This window comes from Scomber scombrus, chromosome 10 (genome assembly GCF_963691925.1).
Source record: "Scomber scombrus chromosome 10, fScoSco1.1, whole genome shotgun sequence".
NCBI lineage: Eukaryota > Metazoa > Chordata > Actinopteri > Scombriformes > Scombridae > Scomber > Scomber scombrus.
Window position 1 is genome coordinate 25,592,543 of NC_084979.1, and position 21,680 is coordinate 25,614,222.

At 39.3% G+C, this 21,680-nt stretch overlaps 2 protein-coding genes across 2 annotated transcripts; both read left to right on the top strand.

The window, feature by feature from the left end:
- The first annotated feature begins 1,345 nt into the window (after positions 1–1,345).
- On the top strand, positions 1,346–10,247 carry tfcp2 (transcription factor CP2). Its single transcript, XM_062427436.1, has 15 exons — positions 1,346–1,487; positions 2,993–3,144; positions 3,909–3,985; positions 4,101–4,206; positions 4,459–4,565; positions 4,809–4,961; positions 5,073–5,183; positions 5,796–5,884; positions 6,094–6,142; positions 7,131–7,224; positions 7,631–7,721; positions 7,852–7,958; positions 8,843–8,985; positions 9,140–9,191; positions 9,321–10,247. The coding sequence occupies exons 1-15, from the start codon at positions 1,366–1,368 to the stop codon at positions 9,356–9,358; spliced, it is 1,491 nt and encodes a 496-aa protein (XP_062283420.1). The 5' UTR covers positions 1,346–1,365; the 3' UTR covers positions 9,359–10,247.
- A 1,236-nt stretch (positions 10,248–11,483) lies between these two features.
- On the top strand, positions 11,484–20,752 carry csrnp2 (cysteine-serine-rich nuclear protein 2). Its single transcript, XM_062427225.1, has 6 exons — positions 11,484–12,243; positions 14,710–14,882; positions 15,011–15,273; positions 16,752–17,048; positions 18,441–18,591; positions 18,673–20,752. The coding sequence occupies exons 2-6, from the start codon at positions 14,723–14,725 to the stop codon at positions 19,410–19,412; spliced, it is 1,611 nt and encodes a 536-aa protein (XP_062283209.1). The 5' UTR covers positions 11,484–12,243; positions 14,710–14,722; the 3' UTR covers positions 19,413–20,752.
- Positions 20,753–21,680: the final 928 nt, after the last annotated feature.

A 21,680-nucleotide genomic window follows, 5' to 3' on the forward strand; every position in this document is an offset into this window, starting at 1 on the left:
ATATATATATATATATATATATATACATAAAAATATTGTTTTTAATTCTTTGAAATCAATATCAATATTTTTTATATTTTGTAAATAAATCATGACATGGACCTTATTTGGAGCACACATGCGCACAGGCTTAAATGGTGTCACTGTACCAATTAAGCCAATGCCAGACTTTTGACTTTTTCATGAAATCTACATAAACTAATGAATACATTTTCAAATGAGACATAAATCTAGCTTTTATAAGAAATTATCTCTCTTATAAATCATGTCAGTATCCATAAAAAACACCAAAATGTAGATTTTGGTGGGCTTAATGGGTACACTTAACAGTAAAAAAACATTTGATAGAAAATTAGAAAAGTAATCAAAAAGTAATCAAATATAATGAGTTGCATTGCTTTGATTAATTAATTGAAATAGTTACATTACTTATTACATTTTAAATAAGGTAACTAGTCATCTGTAACATATTAAATCTCTAAAGTAACCTTCCCAACCCTGGTAAATTCCAGGAACATTGCACTTTACTATATAAATCCCTCATGTTGTGTCATGTAGGAGCTACAGGTGGCGGTAACGAGCCCGCATGTTCATTACTATTACCACAAAATGTCACCCACGAAGAAGACGAAACGGAAGTTACGGCAGCTCCTTTTCCTGACGAGGCTACATAAACAAACAAAAGCAAGATATTATATTACGTTAAATTCGTAGTCTTAAGATATATTTGACGCTTAAAATAAAAAAAAAACATGTATATCACGAAGTCATTTGTTCCAGTGAAGCCCTAAAATAACAGCAAATATAAAAAAGAAGGGCTAGCTAAGTTAGCTTGCGGGCTAAAGTAGTGTTTAGCTCGACATGTTTATTTTAGTGCTGGACGAAGGAGCGCGACATGATGGCATGAAACTGTCGCAGTGATAGCAAGTGGCTGCACTTCTTTCACTTAAGGTAAGCTCTATATATGTATGTACTTGTATAACACACGGCTTAGCAAAAAAAATAAAAATAAAGACATGTAATAGTGATAATAATATGGTTTAATATAAGTTGTATGCATCTAATCGGTGCACGGCTGCATAACAACGTGAGTACAGACTGACTTTACAGCTCTGTATTGTTCAGCATGATAACCTGTTACTGTCAGGCATATAGACTACTATTTTAATCCTCTTTTTTATGGTGCATATCATATGTGGATTAAACACATAGTTGTTGCTTTATTTTAAATGCATTAAAGTTTCATTGATTTCCAATGATGACACTTTTTATTTCTCTCCACTGACTTGAAGGTTGGTGGGAAAACAGGTGAAACTTGGCTCCAGTTTTTTTAAACCGGAACTGCACTCCCTAAAATCGTAAGCCATGGCGTGGGCTCTGAAGTTGCCCCTCACGGATGAAGTGATTGAGTCCGGACTGGTCCAGGACTTTGATGCCAGTCTGTCGGGCATTGGTCAGGAGCTGGGGGCTGGTGCATACAGCATGAGGTACAGTATGAGTCGAGCCTCTCTGTGTCTGCGGCATATTCATATTTATTGATATCTATATATCTAAATTAATCAAAACTTGTCTGTATATGTGTGTGTTTTTTTGGGAGGTGCAAGTTGTAAAAGATAGTGGTAGTAACGTGACCCACAAAGTGACATATGTCCTCCTGTTGTCACTTTCTAAAGTTAGTGAAGCAGTGTCACCGGCTTGACCTTAAATGTCAGCAGTTTGTGTTTTTACTTGACCCCCCCTGAGCTTTAACTTTACAATCGTATGACTTTTGACCTCAACTTGTAGTGTGTGTTCCTCGCCTTTTTTATTTTCAAAGTCATTTTGCAGAATATGTTTTTGGAGCATGCACTTGTTTATGAAAATATTTTATCTTTTTTAAAATTTGTGATCACATTTATACATGTGCTATTTTAATTTGAAGTCAAGACTTTTACTATCAAGGCCTCTTGGTTCTGGAAAGACCTGCCTGAGGAGATAAGGCTTGCAGAATCTGTGACTTCTTTTAAATCACTTCTTAAAACCCATTTTTATAGACTTGTTTTATGCAATGTGATCTTTTTATTGCTTTTATTCCTTGTATTTATTTATATTTATATATTTTAAAGATTTTATTTATTGTCTTTAATCTCTTTTACCATATTTATCTGTCATCGTTTTCTCTCTACTGTGTTTTTGTGTCTTCTTGATTTAACTTTATCATAACTTTACCTTCTTTTTGTCTTCCTTTGAGTATCCTGCTTTTGCCTTATCTGTTAAAACACTTTGTAAACAAACTAGGTTTTGTGTCCACGTCAGCAAGTTGTTTGAGCTCAGAAATCTCCCTACACTTTGAATTTGAACATAAAGAAGAGAAAATTGATCCCCAAATGGAGATGAATTGTAGAGCAGTACACCTCTTGGAGACAGTCAAATGAAAGATGAAATGTGAATTTGAGCTGTGCCCCCTTTTTAAATGTTTTTTCATTTGGTGAATACTTACCCGAGACTTTAATGTCCAAACAAATATTAATGATCCCTGTTGCTTGAAACCTCCTCATGCAGAGAATGAGAAGTTATGTAAAATCACTTTAATTTTTGCTGACTTCTTGCTCTGCTTGAGAACGAACCCTCCTCTCTTTTGTGTCCCTTTTCTAGCTGGTTAAGTGCTACGTTATATGATACTGTACAAGCTGCAAAGTGCCCGCTTGTTCCTGAAATTCTTCTGTTGAGAGGAATGATGAGACCCAGACTCGATACCTTGGTATTTGGTAGCGCTGCCCTAGTTCTCCATTATAATTAATGAACTGCAAAGCAGAGAGAACACAATAAGCAGCCATTCAGCCTCGAGTGGCACTTGGTGATAGTGGGTAGTGTAAGAGTCTCCTTTTGATTAAACATTTTTGAATTGTTAAGATTAATTTTGTGTAGAATTGATTTATGAAAAGGAAGGGGTGAATTTTGTCACAGGTGTGGCATTTTAATTAACAGATTTGTTCCTTTGCCTGTTCTCCAGCGATGTACTCGCCCTCCCCATCTTCAAGCAGGAGGAGTCCAACCTTCCTCCAGACTCCGACAACAAGATCCTTCCCTTCCAGTATGTTCTGTGCGCAGCTACCTCGCCAGCCGTTAAACTGCATGATGAAACACTCACCTACCTCAACCAAGGTCAGCATGTGGATCCCAGCCACAGTGTTCTCTTCAGTAAATCTTTCAATATCCAAACCAAGTCAAAAGTGCTTTGAAGCAAATTAATTTGCCCCTTGACCTGGCTTTATAGATAATCTGTCACCTTGAAGACTGTGAATGTGTTTTTGATACATTGTCTCCAATATAGCAGCATTTTCTTTTCTGGCAGTCAAGCTTGTAAATAGTTCATGAGATATATTTTTCTCCTCTGTAACACAGATGTATTATAAATGATAACCTGCTGGCAGTGTAGTGTATGGGGTATTATAAAAGTGGCTGTATAGTGATGCCACAGTTACCATGGGCAATATATCATCATGACAGTAGTTTTTTTATAGGTTACTTTGTGGCTCCCAGCACAAGTGAAATAAATAACCAAGCAAGTGTATGCAAATATTGTGTGTTAGCATTACTAACTGGTTAGTTAGACTACCAAGGTTAGATATCAGCTGTGAATATTTGGTGTTTTGTTTCAAGTTTCAAGTTTATTTTATTTATATAGCACTTTAAAAGTGCTTCACAAAGGCAGGCATATGTATGTACATGCAAGCATAAAAGTAGCAAAAAAAAAGCCCAAATTTAAAACACAAAGAAATCAGATAACAAATAAAAACAGATTAAACACAGTTAAAGGCAAGAGAATAAAAGTGAGTCTTTAGATGCATCTTAACAAGACTCATTTGACTCTATTTGGTGTTTTGTGATAACCTTGTGTGAACTGTTATTTATTCATGTGATTGCAGGGCAGTCCTATGAAATTATAATGCTTGACAATCGGAAAATTGGGGAACTTCCGGAAATCACTGGCAAAATGGTTAAGGTGAGATTCTGACACGCCAGTTCAATCATACATTACAATATTATAGCACAGGTCCCTGCAGTATTAGCTTCAGTAGCATTAACATCGGCCTTAAATCCTTTCTTCTTAATTTTAGAGCATTATCCGTGTGGTGTTTCATGACAGAAGACTACAGTACACAGAGCACCAGCAGCTGGAAGGCTGGCGCTGGAACAGGCCTGGGGATCGTATTCTTGACCTGGGTAAGCACTGAATGGAAAAATGTCTCATCTACTCTGATTGTTCCTGAAAGTGTGTGCTTCTCATGTATCATATTAAATTTATGTGGAAAGAATGTTGCTGTGCAGCCTTGTATGTGTATTAATCATCCAATAGCTTTTGGATATTGACTGTTAATCTGTAATGTAAGCACAAGGTTGAGATGACAGTGGAGAAGATGCTGTGCATTTAAAAACTCTTTTGATAACAGCTTGTTTCACATTGATCCATTGCAGATATCCCCATGTCTGTTGGCATAATCGACCCCAGGGCTAACCCTACTCAGCTTAACACTGTGGAGTTCCTTTGGGAACCATCAAAAAGAACCTCAGTTTTTATCCAGGTAGCATGATGGACAACACTGTTCCTGAATTACTTTGATTCATTAAAAGCAATGAAGGTAACCTGAGGCAGTTTAGCGCACTCTGACATTATACAGCTCAGCTTGTCATTATTAAGTTGAATCATGTCATTCTGCAGGCAAGAATTACTAATACAGTTTGGTACTAGTTTTACTGATCTATATTTGGTTTTGTGTCATCATTCCTGGATGTATTTCAATTTTATGACGCTTTTCTTTTTTCAGGTTCACTGCATCAGCACAGAATTCACTATGCGCAAGCACGGAGGGGAGAAGGGTGTTCCTTTTCGTGTCCAGATCGACACATTCAAAGAGAATGAAAGTGGAGAGTACACAGAACATCTCCACTCAGCCTCTTGCCAGGTCAAAGTCTTTAAGGTGAGAGCGGGATGACAAAAAAATCTGTATGTACTGCAGTGGAAATATTTGTTTTTAATTGTCCTTGATGGTGATGTGCCACTTGCATGACTTATGCATGACCTGCTTCAGCCTAAAGGTGCAGACAGAAAGCAGAAGACAGACAGGGAGAAGATGGAGAAGAGGGCGCCACAGGAGAAGGAGAAGTATCAGCCCTCGTATGAAACCACAATCCTTACAGAGGTTAGCATATTACTTAAAGCTTAAAGGGTCATCCATATTTAGAAAATAGTCTCATCTACCCAAGAACATCAATAAAGACTAAAATGTGTGTGTTATAGGCAGTGGGTAAACATCAAAAGTCTATATTCATTCCATCTAGAGATTCAACTAACAATTATTTTCATTATCAATAGATCGACTATTAGCTCCGTCTGTGAAATGTCAAAAAAAATTATGAAATAATTCTGATTATTATTTCTCAGAGTTGAAGTGATGTTTACATTGTTTAGTTTGACCAACAATCCAAAACTAAAGATGCTCACTTTACAATGATTTTTAAAAATATTTATTTTAAAAAAAGAAAAGGAAAAGCAGAAAATCCTCAAATTGAGTGTTTGCTTGTAAACGATTTATAGAGCATCAAAAATCATTTCACACTAATTCTCTGTTGATCTAATCGTTGATTAATTGTCTTATTGTTTCAGTTCAACAAATTATTTAAAACTTGAAATAAAAGCAGTAAAACACATGAGAATGATACACATACAGGCTGAGGAACAAACTGCAGCTTATAACTATTTCTGAGGTTATTTAAATGTCATAATAATAATTAAAAGTGTTGGTTTTTGTTAGTGCTCTCCCTGGCCTGAGATCGCATATGTCAACAACTCCCCATCTCCGGCCTTCAACACCACACCAACCAGCTTCCCAGTCGCAGAAGGGTAAGTGCGTATAACAATTTCCATCAATACTTCATGATGAATGCTGGTTGCTAAAGGTTAATGTAATTTACCATAAAACCCACTTTGTGGCTGTAAGCAGTTAGTGAGGAAATACACAATGTTTAGTTTCTTCAAATGAACGTAAATGATCATGAGGAGAAGAAACCATTATGATCTCAGTAACATGATCACATTTCCATCCGTTTTAGAAATGGATCACCAACCCATCAGCCCGAGCCTGTTGTTCAGGTAGCAGACGTGAGTATGAGAGTATTTTCTCTTTGTGGATTTATTGCCTGGTTACCTCCAGCCTCATTTGAACCACTGAATATTAACAGTCCCCAATGCAAAGCTGACATCTTGGTTTTAAACCCCCTGCATCCCAGAAATATTCACTAAAGCACCAAAGAAAACCTAAAAAGAACAAAAAAGTAAGCCTTTTCTTGCCTCTAGGTGTTACTGATAACATTTGTTAATGATAAATCACAAATACAAGGGTCATGTTCAACTTCCATGTAAGGCATGACGCTGGAGCAGTTCTTAATGAATTAAACTAGCCGATGATTCAAGGCTTCTGGTTTGAAACTGAAAGCAGCTGCCTGAGTCATATGTTGTTGACAAAATTATTGAGAAATGATGGTAAGATGAAGTAGGAGTACAATTACACAAGTAGGATGAATAAATACTAAATTTGTTGCATTATTTTGCCGTAGAAGCAGAGTAGAGGTTTCTGGCACAACTTCACCTACTTCCATAGTGCATGGAGAGGGGAAAAAAGTCTAAAAAAAGTCAAAGCTCCAGCAACACTTGTAGTACATAAAAACACTTTATTTTATTGGATGACTGATGAAGGACGCAAGCTGAAAGACATTAGTCTAATATTAAAGTTGTTATATACTACAAGTGTTGCTGAAGCTTTGACCTTTTTTGCATTATTTTGCCTACATTATAAATTAAGTCAAGGTTAAATCAGTGGGACAGAGATTGGTTGACAAGTTGATTAATCTACCATGTACCATTTCTGTATTTAAAATAGACCTACTAAAATTGCAGCTGTAGTCAAATCTGCTAAACATCGTTGCGCATATATATATATATATATTTTTTGTCAACATTTCAAGTTCACATAAGACAGCTGTAAAAACATCCCAGTAATTTCACATGACTTCTGCAAGTGAACTCTTGACATAGATCTTTGAGATTTTTGTTGTTGTTTTTGACTCGAGTCCGTTTCTTTTTTTCTCAGAATTTATTACCCACAGCCACACCGCAGGATGCACAACAGTGGCTTCTTAGAAACCGCTTCTCACCTTTCTGTCGTCTCTTCACTAGCTTCTCAGGTAAAATGACCTCTGAATAAAGAATTATTACAAATCCAGCATTTAGCGTTGTGACACTTGAGGGAAGCCCTTGCTGGAGCCGCTGGTGCTGTGTAACATTTTAGAGAGTAAACAATCAGGTAAAAGAGCTGAGATAGAGGAGAAATTAGGTTTTATTTAGCTGTTGCAGGTATGCATGGTGAGGATCAAGGCCTCAACCCTGCATGACTCAAACCATCAATTGTGCTAAAGTTTCCTTCAGCAAGACATTGAAACTATTAGATTTTAAAATATGAATGTTGAGCAATGTCTTTTTGTGTATGTGTGTGTGTGTGTGTGTGTGTGTGTGTGTGTGTGTGTGTGTGTGTGTGTGTCTGTGTGTGTGTGTGTGTGTCTGTGTGTCTGTGTGTGTGTGTGTGTGTACCAGGGGCAGACCTGTTGAAGCTGACCAGGGAGGATGTTATTCAGATCTGTGGTCCAGCTGATGGTATTAGACTCTTCAACGCTCTGAAAGGACGGTGGGTCATGTTTTTGGGTTTTTTTTTGTAACCCTGTCTTAAAACATTTCATTTACCTCTCATATCAATCTATGCTGAATTTGTAGGCATTGAGATTTTTATTGTTTCTCTCTGTGGACGCTGTGTGTAGGGTGGTACGTCCGAGGCTGACCATCTATGTATGCCAGGAGTCTCAGCAGTCACGCGAACAGCAAACGAAACATGAAAACGGAGACGCTGCCGCCAACACTTTTTTTGGTGAGCGAATGTTTGGTAGCAAAGCGAATAAATGAATGTTTGATGTACACATCGCCAATGAGGCAGAGTGATTTAGCAGCTAGGAGACACTGTCAGGCATGTCACCGCAGTGTCATAAAAAACTATAAAAGTGGTGATCCACATAAAGTATTTTGAGGATTATGTTAGGTTAAATTTTGCCAGCATCTTTTTGCTGAGATGCAGTAGAGCTGAAACAATTAGTTAATTAGCTGCAAATGGAGAATGTAATAATTATCGTTTTGTGAGTAGATTATTTTGATATACTAAGAGATTAATCTTTTGACATTCTCCAGTGTCAGTTTCTCAATTGTGATAATCTGCTGCTTATTATTTCACATTAAACTGAATATTTATGGTGATTTGGAGAGTTGTTCAGGGAAAGCAAGTGATTTGATGACAGCAATTCAGACTTTTTTCACTAATGTCTGACACTATATAAGTTAAATGATTAATCAAGTAATAGACATCCAGAAAACCACAAATCAGTTTTTAAACTTCATTTTTTTGTATAGATTAAACCAATAAGATATCATGTTATTGTTAGCATTTGACAGAACCAGGCTAGCTGTTTCCCCCTCCTTACAGTCTATGCTAACATACGCTAAGCAGCATGTATTTAGTGTACTGACATAAGAATGATATTAATCTTTCCCAAATTATGAACTATTCCTTTATATTTTAATGTATCTCTAGTGTATCTTTTTATTCAGCTGCAGTTGCTGCTTTTGCTCATGACTCATACCCAGATTATGAATTTGCATCAAACAAGTTGCTGTCAGTGTAGTTTTAAAAGTAAAATGTATCACTTGCTGTTTATATTAGGCAAAAAAAATGAATGAGCTGTTTCTTCTACCTGCCTGCAGTATATCACGCCATTTACCTGGAGGACCTCACAGCTGGGGAGTTGACAGAAAAGATCGCTCAGCTCTTCAACATCTCACCCAGACAGATAAACCAGATCTTTAAACAGGGCCCCACTGGCATCCATGTGCTCGTTAGTGATGAGGTAAGATCATCTGCTTCCTGCCTCCACGGAGACGACCCTTTGACATATGAGATGACACTTATAGAGAGGGGTTAAATTAATACTCTATTTAATGAGATTATGGACTACTGTGTGTTTCCTTTCTGCATTTTAACATTTGCTCTTTTCTTCATAGATGATTCAAAACTTCCAAGATGAAGTATGTTTTGTTTTGGACACAATGAAAGGTATTTGAACATGATCTGCTTCTATATTTAACACTGAGCCATGGTTAACTTTTTTTTAATTGCTTTTCCAATCAAGTTTATTTAAAAAATTGTCTCTCTGCTATGTTTTTTCCCCCCTTTTCTTACCAGATGAGTCAAATGACGGCTACCACATCATCTTGAAGTGAATACTGGACAATAGGACAGTAGCGTAGCATCGTTCTCCTTAGACCCGATCCAGTCAGCCCCTCTAGAGCTTCATACTCCTCGATGTTCCTGGAATATGTGAAGACGCCCCAAGACGCCCCTTTTCGAGGCTGTTAGGAGGAACATGCGACTGAAGCACCTGGCCTCTTCTCACTTACTGTCTTACGTTTTTGAGGGAGTGACCGTGTTACCACGAGTGACGTAACATTCTCCTTCTTGCCCCCCTTCCCGCCCGCCGCCGAAAGTTTCCCCCTTAAATGGTTGCATTTTTCCTCTTGTCGTTTATGTCTCATGATGAAAGAGGTTAGTGGCACCACAGCTGCTATCGCTGTTAGTCTGCTGAGCATCTGGTGTGCCAAAGCTCTGTGCTTTCAGAATCAAGTTTGTTGTCTCTTTTATAAAAACAACCAAAAAAGGGAAAAAAAACCATATCAAAGCGACAAAAGAGAGACAGTTACACAGTTCACAGCATTTGGCCTTACTGGGATTTTGGTAGGCCAGTCTGCAAGAAACACGGTATAGCTCATACAATCACATACTGTATTTACATGAAAGCACCACAAGAGGCATCAACAATCAGGACATTAAGCGAAACTGTTAGGAAACTAGCTGTCCTGTGGTTCCTCGAAAAGCCAAGTGTCTTTTTTGCTTTGTTTTTGTTTTTCAGACTCCCAAACACTGCTAGGATCTTGTAGTTAGTGTAGTATTGGCACTCATGGTTGTTACATATGAATCTTGAATGACGATAAAACACTGTCTATGTTAGCGATCACCATGGCAACACCAGCAAATTGTCCCTTCCTATCCTCCTTATCAGCTTTTCTTTTAGCACATCAGCATTTCATGAAGTTTGTCTTTCGTGGCATTTTTTTTTAAGTAGATCATCATTTTAAACGTTTTTTTGTTGTTGCAATGAATCATGCATTATGTTGGCAGATTTTATAATCTTTTTAACATACTTACATTTTCTCCGTCATTTTTTTTTTTTTTTTTTAATGGGATATTACCACTTCCAAATATTAGTACATGTTAATGGGTCGTCGTCAGGCACACCAGAGCTGCATGTGAAAAGATATGTTTAGTTTATGTACAATCCATTGTAACCGCTTACATGAAATCGATAGCTTGACATTTTAGATATCTTTGCCCCATCTCATCAGCCTTATTAAAAATACTTACCCATGTACCACCCGCCATCTGTTGTCTCTGTCCTCGTAATGTTTGCTAAAAAAAATAAAATGTGGTTTTTAACAACGTCCTAAATGTTATTAAGCCCCTTGGAAAAATGCTCTGAAGTGATATATGATTTCATATACATACAGTAGATTTTTGTCCTTTGTATGACAGATGAGGAGGGTTACTACTAGGACCTGACCAATACTGGGTTTTTGGGGCCAATGCTGATACCAATATTAAGGCGTAAAAAACTTCCAATATTGATATGTCCGCTGATTATTTTACAGATAAAGAATATATAAACATAAACATACAGTTTTTTGCAATGATCAAACACTTCTGAATGGAAGCATGACATTTTTTACAGTTTTACAATAAACTTTATTGTATAAAATGACATCAATACACTGAAACTAAACTACACTGGGAATTCAATAATAAGTAACTATAACTTAACATAAAAACACATGTACATATATATTTACATTGAATGAAGAAGGATCAAATAAACATCAAATGCTGCCTGTGTAACTTTAAAAGATATCGGCACATAATGGACAACATATTGGTAGATAATACCGGTCAGACTCTTAACTTACTACAAACATGCACAGTCATTTTGTTGCCATGGAGACCAGCTTTTTACGAGACACAATAATGATGATAACAATGTCATATACTGTAAATCAGGTTGAGTGAGGAAGATATAATGGTTTGTGTTATATGATATATGTGTCGTTAAACTGTATTTTTTTTGGTTTGCAACAAAAACAAAAGAAAAAGGGGAAAAGAAAATTGACTACATTTCCCAGCATGCTTCGGCGCCGGGCATGCCTGTGATGTCACAATAAGTATATATACAGCTACGGGGAAGAATTTCTTCCTCCATTGTTACATTGTAACAAACGGGGCAGGGGGCGAAACAGGGGAGAGAGGCGTCTTCTCGTTTAGATTTAAGTAAAAAACCCTGCAACATTTCTTAACGCCAAACGAAACCAGGGGGGCCAAATCCGCGTTAATGCGAGAAGACACCGAAGTAAAGCCTAGCCGACTGAACCCGCCCCGGTGAGCCAAAAAAAAAAGAAAGAAAGAAAGAAAAAAAAAGAAAAGAAAGGATAAACGAACACAGATGTCAGCGGATTTCTCTATTGCAAGCATTTCAAGGCTCCCATCAGGAAGATAAGACATCCGACTGTTTACATTATTCATGCTGCAAGGGAAAATGTTGGGAAATAAATCGCAGCGACTCATATGACGTCCCTCTTTTTTCTTTTTTTTCTCCCTTTTTTCTCTTCCCCCTTGCCGTCTCTCCTTTTTTTTAGTAGATAGGCATGCAACATTTAAATGAAACCCGTAGGTCTCACAGAAAGCCCCTGCTCTCTTCGTGATCTCTCTCTCTCTTTCTCTCTCTGTGTGTGTCTCTAGTTGTGCAGAACAATGAGCATGGGAGCTTAAGTAGCCCATTATAGTCAGATAGATGTGTAAGTGTCGCAAATTGACAATCAAACGCGAAAAGCTTTCAAGGCGAATCACTTCGGGTTGCAGTGTGGATATACGCGGTTCAGGGATTATTTTTTGGCACAAAAAGGCATCTCATAGGGCGTTAAAAGATTGATGTGCAGCCTGCGTTGGAAAAAAGGGGAAACGACCTACGAGCTGGTTGGAAAAAGGGTCCCTGATTCTGCCCCAGGTAAGAGGGTTTAGTATTTCATTAACCGGGCGGTTTGCCATTGTGTGTGTCTTTCTATGTGTGTGTGTGTGTGTAAAAACTGGGCTTTATACTGTAGAGAGAGAGAAAGAAAGAAAGAAAGAAAGAGAGAGGGCGGTTTTCTTTGCCTGTCAGCCTGATAAACATCCAACCTCCCCCCACCTCAGTTGGTCTGGTCAGTTGCTGCATCTGCTAAAGGTGTACCCAGTTAAACAAATACCTCATCCACACTCTGCATGTAAATACCCCATCAAGTCACAATTGTCTGCAAACACACTGTAGCCTCCAACAGTCCCAACTACTGTAAGTCCTTAAAGGGACAGCGTTGGAGGGTTTGACTCTTGATTTTCATAAGGGAAATGAGCCCACTATCAATAACTCAGCCTCTGCTCTATTTGCTCTATTTATACTGGAGTCCCAGTTTTGCAAAAAAAAAGGATTCATTTTGGGATCCGCAGGAACCTTTAAGACCAGGCCGGTGTTCGTCACAGCCTCTTCAGTCTTCAGGGGTTAAATTTAGTTCAGGACCTCATTCCAAATGGCAACAAAAAAAGGGAAAATCCACATTGAAGCTGAATTTCAGTGCTTTTGTGCACACACACAGCGAGCATCTCAGACACAAGACAGCTGCAGCATCTCTCCAAGCATGAAGACATGAATCTGTAAGAGTTGGTTCATTGAATTAGTGACACACACACACAGGTAATAAATCAGATTTTACTTTTCTTTTTTCCTTCCTCCACAGAAACTGTCTTCATATTCCAGTAAAATAACTACGGCAGCAGTTGTTTCGTCATTCACTGTCTGACAGAGCAGCTCCAGGATGTGGCTCTGTGTGACATCATTGCTACAGTCTTGGCTGTTTAGCTTAAGGACAAACTTCACTACAGTACAATATTATAGTAATAACCTTTAATAACCATTTTAAAAATAAAGGATAGGTCCAATGTTCCCCAAGTTGGTCCTAAAACAACAGTCAGGCGCCCAAATGAACACTGACGCAGGTTTTTCTTGCTGTAATCATTCTTCCTTTTCATAATGAGCATCTCATGATCCACTTACAATGGAAGTAACGGGAGACAAAATCCACAAGCCTTCTTCCGTGCTAAAATGTGTTTTAAAGTTTATCTGAAGCTAATGTGAAGCTTCAGTTATCCAAATGTAGTCAAATCAAGTCAATATCAAGTCTTTTTAGTGCCAAATTTCCTTTTATGATCCTTCCACTGCAGCTGAACAGGAAACACTGTCTGTGAAAACACAAAGAGGGATTTTTTTTTTTACTAAAATAACTCTAACTGTGGAATATATCCTCTTTATTTGAATAGCTCATATGACTCAAGTCTCATATTATCAGCAGAGAAACTTTTAAATACATTTTTGCTCCAAACGAGGACTGTGGATTTTGGCCCCAATCACTTACATTGTAAGCACATTTTCGAGGGGATCTTCTAATGGTTGGTATGAAGAGGAGGAATGATTACAGCCAGAAAAACCTCTTTCAATATTCATTTTGGCACCTGACTGTTGTTTTTTAAGACAGACTTGAAAAATTGCTAACCTGTCCTTTAAGGCTGCATTTTCTCTCCCATGACTGTAAAAGCTAGAATGGATAACGGCGGCTCGTTTGACGTCCCATGTAGGAATGAAGATGCAGCATGTGACATGTTAGCCCAGGCCTGGTTAAAAATGTGTGCAGATGTAGTAAATCATTAATTACAGTTAGGGAGTATCTCACTCATCCTCATAAGATAAGCTAAAGGGAAAGTCTTTATGGAAAGTCCGTGTGAGTATTTATTCATTTGCATTGATCGTTCTTTAAAATACAAAACTTTGCAAGATGCTTTTTGACCACAAACCTGCAGGACGTTACATAACCTAATATACAATATATTCATTCACCTTGTTTGACCTCCCCCTGCCGATGTGATTGATTAGCTTTCAGGTTCATTCATATTTACCCCCATAGCGCTGTTTACAGCTGAATTAAGAGCACAAAAAAAAGAGGAAATGAATGTGAAGCCATACAGATCATTTGCTTCAAGGCTGTTCGCATAAACCGTGCTTGCCTAGTTGCCATGGTGACGTTTCTAGACTTGATGATTTCAAAGTGGGGAGGGAGGGTGAGGGTGGTGGTGGTGGCGGTGGGGTGGGGGGGCACAGAGACAGGAAATGATGGAGCTGGAATACAGATGAAAGCAGACAGGGCCAAAAGCTGTCAACTTGTCACTTCTTTTTTTCTTTCTTTTCTGTGTGACCTCAGACAGGAACAGTTTGTGTTTAAGCTGTTCAATTAGTAAACAAGTAAACACAGTGCCACAAATTAATGTCTACTCAGTTTCTCTTTTATCCAATTAGAATCATCCCTTCATCATAATCATCATCTTCGTCATCGTTTGGTTCACATTTATACACTCTGATGCTGACTGCGGCTCGACTCTGTGCCCTCAGACACCGAGTTTCCATGGAGGCAGGTTCGTCCCTCAGCCTCAAACGAAGATATGAAGAGGTGGACAACAGCTCTCCATTCTCTACACCTAAGGACTCTGACGATGACATCTCCAGCAGTGACAGCGCTGACAGCTGTGACAGCCTCAACCCTCCTTCCAGCACCGCATTTACCCGTAAGGAACAACAGAAGACACACAAAGCAATATACCAGCTCAGAACCAAACAGTTAGCACAAGTATTTGATTACTCATATGTAATATTGCATCCCAAATGTCTCCTCCCTCTTTCTGCCCCACATCAGCCACTTCCATCCTTAGACAGCACAAGCCGTCACCGGGAGGAAAACGGGTACGTTTCGACGTGGTGACGGTGTATTACTTCCCCCGGCGGCAGGGCTTCACCAGCGTGCCCAGCCAAGGGGGCAGCTCCCTGGGTATGGCCCGTCACCACTCCTCCATCAGACGCTACACGCTGGGCGAGTTCGCCCGCGAACAGGAAACCAGCCACCGCCACACTTTACGCCAGCACCTGCGACAAGAAAAGCTCAATGCCCGCAAGATGAAGGTAGATTTAGACATTTCATCTCAGTGGATTGACAACTCGTGCCTTTCTTTTCTTTAGGTCAAGTATACAGCATTTGTTGCAAATGATGTCTTACAGAAGGTTTTGTGCCCTTGATTGATTAGAATTTCTATGCCATGTGTCTTGTTTTACCTGACATGTAGAACATCTTAAAAAAAATGAGGGTACATCACTGTTTGTAACTGTAAATAGAGATTTTGTAGGGAATTGGGTCAAGTGTCTTGACAAAACTTGGCCCAATCAGTGGTCTCTTTTGAAAAGCAGATGTTTCCTTTTGCAGTGGTGCAAAGCAACTAGGCACACTTACTCAAGTATAATTTGGAGATACATTTCAGAGGGAAATTTGTACTTTTCATCCCACAACATTTATCTGACAGTTCCGCCTTTTGAACTTGGTGGTGTCATGTAAAACTATTATTGTTTAAGGCTCAAAAGAGATGAGACTCTCTCATATTTCACAAAAATAACAAAGATTAGAGAAAAATCTAAAAACTGAATACATGCATGTGTGGCAGAACATTTTTCTTCTTTCATACCCCATTAATCATCTCACCACCACTCAGGTTTATCTTTGGAGGGAGCCAAACCCCCGTTGAGGAAATAAAATACCAACATTTATATGTAGCAGCAGCATTAATAGTAATAGTAGTAGTAGTAGTAGTAGTAATAGTAGTAGTAATAGGAGTAGTAGTAATGGTAGATGTGGTAGTAATAGTAGTTATAATAGTAGTAGTAGCAGTAGCAGTAGTAGTAGTAGTGGTGGTAGTAGTAGTAGTCGTAGTGGTAGTAATAGTAGTTATAGTAGTAGTAGAAGCAGTAGAAGTAGTAGTATTAGTAGTATTAGTAGTAGTGGTGGTAGTAGTAGCAGCAGTGGTAGTAGTATTAGTAGTAGTTATAGTAGTAGCAGTAGTAGTAGCAGTAGTAGTAGTTGTAGCAGTGGTGGTAATAATAGTAGTTATAGTAGTAGTAGTAATAGTAGTAATAGTAGTTGTAGCAGTAATGGTAGTGGTAGTAATAGTAGTACTAGTAGTAGTAGTAGTGGTAGTAGTGGTAGTGCAACTGTAAAATGCTGCTCACATATGAAGGCAACAGTATTAACAATCTTATAATGTAATATACATTTATAATGTGTCAACCAAAGGGGCACATTTCCTGCAGAACAAATATTTTTACTTTTGATGCTAAAAGTAAATTTTGTTGATAATACTCAATACTAGGATTTTGAATGCTGGACTTTTAATTATAAAGGAGTATTTTTATAAACCAGTATTTGTTCTTTTACTAAAATAAAGGATCTGAGTAATTGCTCCACCATTGTCTGTTTTTAGGGATTAAGCTGCAGATGAAGCTGTTTTTGAAGTATCAGTATTCAGGATAATTATCAACCACTCGTGCTTTCAATAAGGAATCAGTCTCGTATTGTCTTCAGCTCACAGTACTACACTATCTGTCATCTGCAGCTGACAAGAAACGGCACCGTGGAGTGCGCTCAGGCAGACCTGCTGACTCTGGAGGACGTATCAGATGAGGACCTCGATGTGGACGGGGTGGAGGTGGACGATTGTTTCTTCCTCCAGCCGCTGCCCACTAAACGCCGCCGAGCCCTCCTGCGAGCCTCTGGCATCGCCCGCATAGACGCGCGGGAGAAAGCCGAGCTCAGAGCCATCCGCCTCTCGCGGGAGGAATGTGGCTGCGACTGCCGTTTGTACTGTGACCCTCGCCACTGTGGCTGCAGCCAGGCTGGCATTAAGTGCCAGGTAAGGATTGCCGGCTTATCTGCGTGCATGTGCAGGAAGAAGGACGCTGAATGAGTCATTCTTCACTGCTCAATAAAATATTTCCCCTGTTTACTGTACTTGAAGTCATTTGATTTGAAGTCATTTGCACAAACATTTATTTTCCAATTTCTTTCATTTGAGGAGGAAATGTTTTGGTTGAATTGTAAGCCAGTATTGGATATGCATGAAATAAACACGCTCACTTATTCCATTTAGACTATCCATTCGAAAAGATTCAAACGTATCGCAGTGTCGCCTTACAAAGCGGTTGCATGGATCTCCTGCAGTAGTTCATTATAAGTTTGCTAAATTTACACACTGCATATGTTTTATATAGATGACTGTGATATTTTTGGAAGCCGCAGTGCTGCTTGCCGTCAACTGAAATTATCCAGATCGCTCTCTCTGTCTGCGACTGGCATTGAAATCCAGTTTCCGTGCTGTGGTTTACCCCTCTGCACATGCACAGTAGTAGTCGTGGCAGATTTTACTGTGTCATTTTCTTGCTTTTTTCCTTATTTTTGTCTTCACTTGATAGCAACAGTAGAAGCTACAGACAAGGGATGCATATTATATTCAAAGCATTTCAAGTATGATACAGGTTTGCTGCCAGATTGATTGATGAAATGCATCCGTTCTTTATTGATCAGTGCAGTGAGCTCGGAAGTAAAGCATTTCTAAATCAATGCACGGATGTATGGAATCCATCATCAGTCAATCTATTTATTAACCTCGTCTCTCTCATTACAGTTCAGTGTTCTTCACTGAAATAAAAAATGATGAATAAAACTGCAAGACAAGACAGTGTTGATACACAACAGTCAGAATATTAAGATAATTTAACCTTTTGTTGTGTGTAAATGTATGAAGGATCAGACTTGCTGCATAATTTGGTTCCTTCTCCCACACAATATGAATTAATAGAGTGTGTGATCGTGTGTGTACATAGTTAGAATAAATAAAAATATACATAATATTTGTTTAAAAAGAAAGAGTAAAATATTAATAAAGGCAGTGTTTGTGTTTACTGGGAAATATTTTGCCTGAGCTTTTACTTCTCCAGTTAGTTTGATTAGTTATGTGTTTCACTTTTAACTTTATAAATGACCCTGTTCTTAGTTGGTTGTGTTTTCAGTTATTAGTAGAAGGTGCACCTCTGTTTCATTCTCACCTATTACACAGTAACCAGATTATCTCTCAGTTTCATTGATTTTTCTTTACCACAGCATGCATTGTGTCATCTGCCAGGATGCCCAACAGTAAACACTTATACAACCTACATAACACTTATGCTATAAGTCAATAAGTTCAAAGTATTTCCTGATGAATTAAAATACAAGTAAAGATGAAATAACTTCTTTTTTCCTCCAGGTGGATCGAATGTCTTTCCCATGTGGCTGCTCGAGAGACGGCTGTGGAAACATGGCGGGCCGCATCGAGTTCAACCCCCTCCGTGTCAGAACTCACTACCTGCACACCATCATGAAGCTGGACCTGGAGAAGAGAAGGATGCTGATACAAGGTACTGGGGACCAATATGCTGAATCTGACCCAACATCCTCTCCTTCTTCTACTTGTCCCACATCCCCGGACTTATCCTCAGTCACTGGCCTGGACTCTGAGCTGGAGGAGAGCGAGGTGCAGACGGTCATGGAGGTCCAGGATCTCCTGGCAGAGCAGGACATACTGGAGCGAGAGAACGAGACAGCTGTGTTGCACCTGCAGAGTGCCGAGGAGCAGGAGAGAAGGGAGAGGGAGGAGGCCGAAGGGGAAGCGGTGCAGCAGGAGCTGGGCACTGGAGGCCTCACGGAGCAGCCTCTCTGCCTTCTGCCTGCTGCTTTGGGAGGGGAGCTGCCCGAGCAGGCGGAGGTGCCAGGTGTAGATCAGGTGCTCCTGCAGGGGCCGTTCCCCACAGGGGCCACAGTGCTCTGCATCACTGACAACCAGGAGGAGAGCCCCTCTGACCTCCTTAAAGACTCCTCTTCTCTGCTCTACTACCAGCTCAGTCCCATAGAGCCTGTAGCCTTTGAAACCCTGCCCAGAGCAGTGGAGGTGGAACAGGAGGAGCGCTTGGCGAAAGAACAAGATGCGAGTGGAGGAGGAGGCGAGTGTGTGGAGAGCAAACTAGAAAGAGGAGAGAAGTTGAAGGATGAAAGTCCTGAAGAGGTCAACTGCAAGCAGAGTTTGGGCAAGTCTTTGACCAATGTGATTCTGCGCTCAGAGGGACGTGAGGAAGTAGTGGAGGAGAAGCCCTCGAGTCTGCAGCAGAGCCTCCCCGAAGAGCAGTGCCGTGTGGAGTCCTGCTTGGAGGGAGAAGGTGATCCACTGCCTTCTGAAGTTTAGTACTAGCAACTCTGCAGATATTTTGCACAATAGCTTCATCTAAGATGAATAAATTACACATTTCACATTTATTACTGCTATCATCAAGAATGATTACAGGTTGCAATCTCTAATAGTGACTGTCATTGAGTTAAACGGAGAATGAATATTACAATACATGAGGGAGGGGGGATGCTGAAAGCACATGGAGATCACTCCCCAGAAGTAAAATGGATGCAGTTACAGGGCAACGTTGTATGTTATTCTGTCGGGGGTGATGAACGCGGCCTTAATGGAAAAAATAAAACACTCGTGTGTAGGAGTCATTTGTCAACGAGAACGTACAGCTTTGTTAATTTCCAACGCAGCAAACAGAAAACACAGTGTGTGAATGCTGACATAAGCCTTTAGTTTGGTGATGTATAAAGCTATCAACACTAAACACAAATTGTTTTGCAGTGCGCAAGAAGCTGAAGTAGTTAGATACTTACTGGCTCACTTTCCATTACAGCCAACTTGTGTGCTGTAGTCAAGCCAAATGAAGGCCTCTGATAGTATCCTCTGCTGAAAATAGACCTAATAATCCTGGAAATACTTGTTTTTGTGTACTGTATATGCATTTACAATGTGCAACACAGAGCCGAGGTTGCTGCTTTTTTGATCTGTATGCACATTGTGAACAGAGGGCAGCGAGTGTTGTGGCTCTGCTGCAGTGAGACATGAAGGTAAACCCAAACAGAGCAGCGGACGAGCACTGGCCTTAGCTGATGCAGTCGATTTGTCAGAAAGAAAAAAAAAAACCTAGTTTACCTGTTATAGTTGCAATGCCTATGATATTACTTATTATTTCTTTTGAGTAACGTGTCTTTTGTGAATTAGATACTGTTGGTTTTGAGCAAGCTGAGGTCCTCGCAGTCTTTGCTTTTATTATTATTTTTTGAGTGAAAGGAAAGGTGATTACTTTAATTCCTCTAGACTGTAACACCATGTAGTCAGTCATGTCATGTTACGGTGAAATGCCAGAATAGATCTTTCCTTCGTCTTCACCTCTTTTAATGAGTTGTGCTGAAAGGGAAGAGCTCATTCTGAACCAAGTCAAATTCCTTATGAAGACAATAGCATTTAAAGAGTCAAAGAAAATCGTGAAAGTAGTTCTACGAAATGATGTGACGTAACTAATTTATGGAGCAGATTGACAACACCCTGAATTTGTATATTTTTTGTTCAATCTGTACGTGTGTGTGCGAGTGTGTGTGTGTGTGTGTGCAAGTGTGTGTATGTGTGTATGTGTGAGTGTGAGTGAGTGCGCGCGCCTGTATGAAAGAGAAAGATGTGTATGCATCTGTGTGTGCATGTACATGTGTATGTACTGTATTAGGGGGAATGGGGAGGGGGGGAGTATATTAGTGAGGATACATATTTTATTCCTGAAAGGTGCTGTTGTTACAGATTTACAATTCACTGACTTTTCTCCCTACCATCAAGAGAAATATGATATGAATAAGGAGATGTTTCTCAATGACTGACGTTAAGAAGTGAAAGGGTTGGAGAACCTCTCGTAGGAACGCAATAGCTACTGCACTGCAAATCATTAATGTGGTGATTATGGAATGAGGTGTTTTGTCATTCAGTATGTAAATGCAATCGTATAACATTTCTGGTCTTTTAAATGTCTTTTTTAAGCTATGTCTGATTAATACTGATCTGCGTAAGTGTGCCGACTCTTCTTACACAAAATCAGTCCTTTGTTTTGTTGCCTATAATTACAGCTGTCGCTTTTTTTTCGCAATGGCTTGCCTAACACGGGATGTGCTGCTGTGTATGAGATGTCTGATGTACTTTCTTTTTTTTTTTGGTCTTTTTTTTATTGTCTTAATATAAACCCGCTTAAGAGTTGCACCAAAGCAGTGGTTTCAAACCTAATGAAACAATGCATTCATCCATCACATTTTAACAAAGCAGTCTCCTGTTGTTGTTGTGAGGCTGTAGATTGTGGCCCTTTGTGTTCGCGTGACTTGCCTTGACATAGTACCATCTTTGAAGTGATGATGATTACAAGCTGCCTACCGTTGAGCTATTGTCCTCTGCTTTCTACTAATAGACTTAGGTTTGGGATCACTGCATCAAAATTAACTCCAGTACACTATGTGATTGTGTGTTTCTCTGTGTGAAAGGGGTGTGTGCGTGCGATTGTTGAAAGGACTGATAAGTTTAGACTTCATCTAAAAGCTGTGGGAAGTACTCTCATGCTAACTGTTGCCTAAAGTGGACAAAAAGGTTTTTATACAA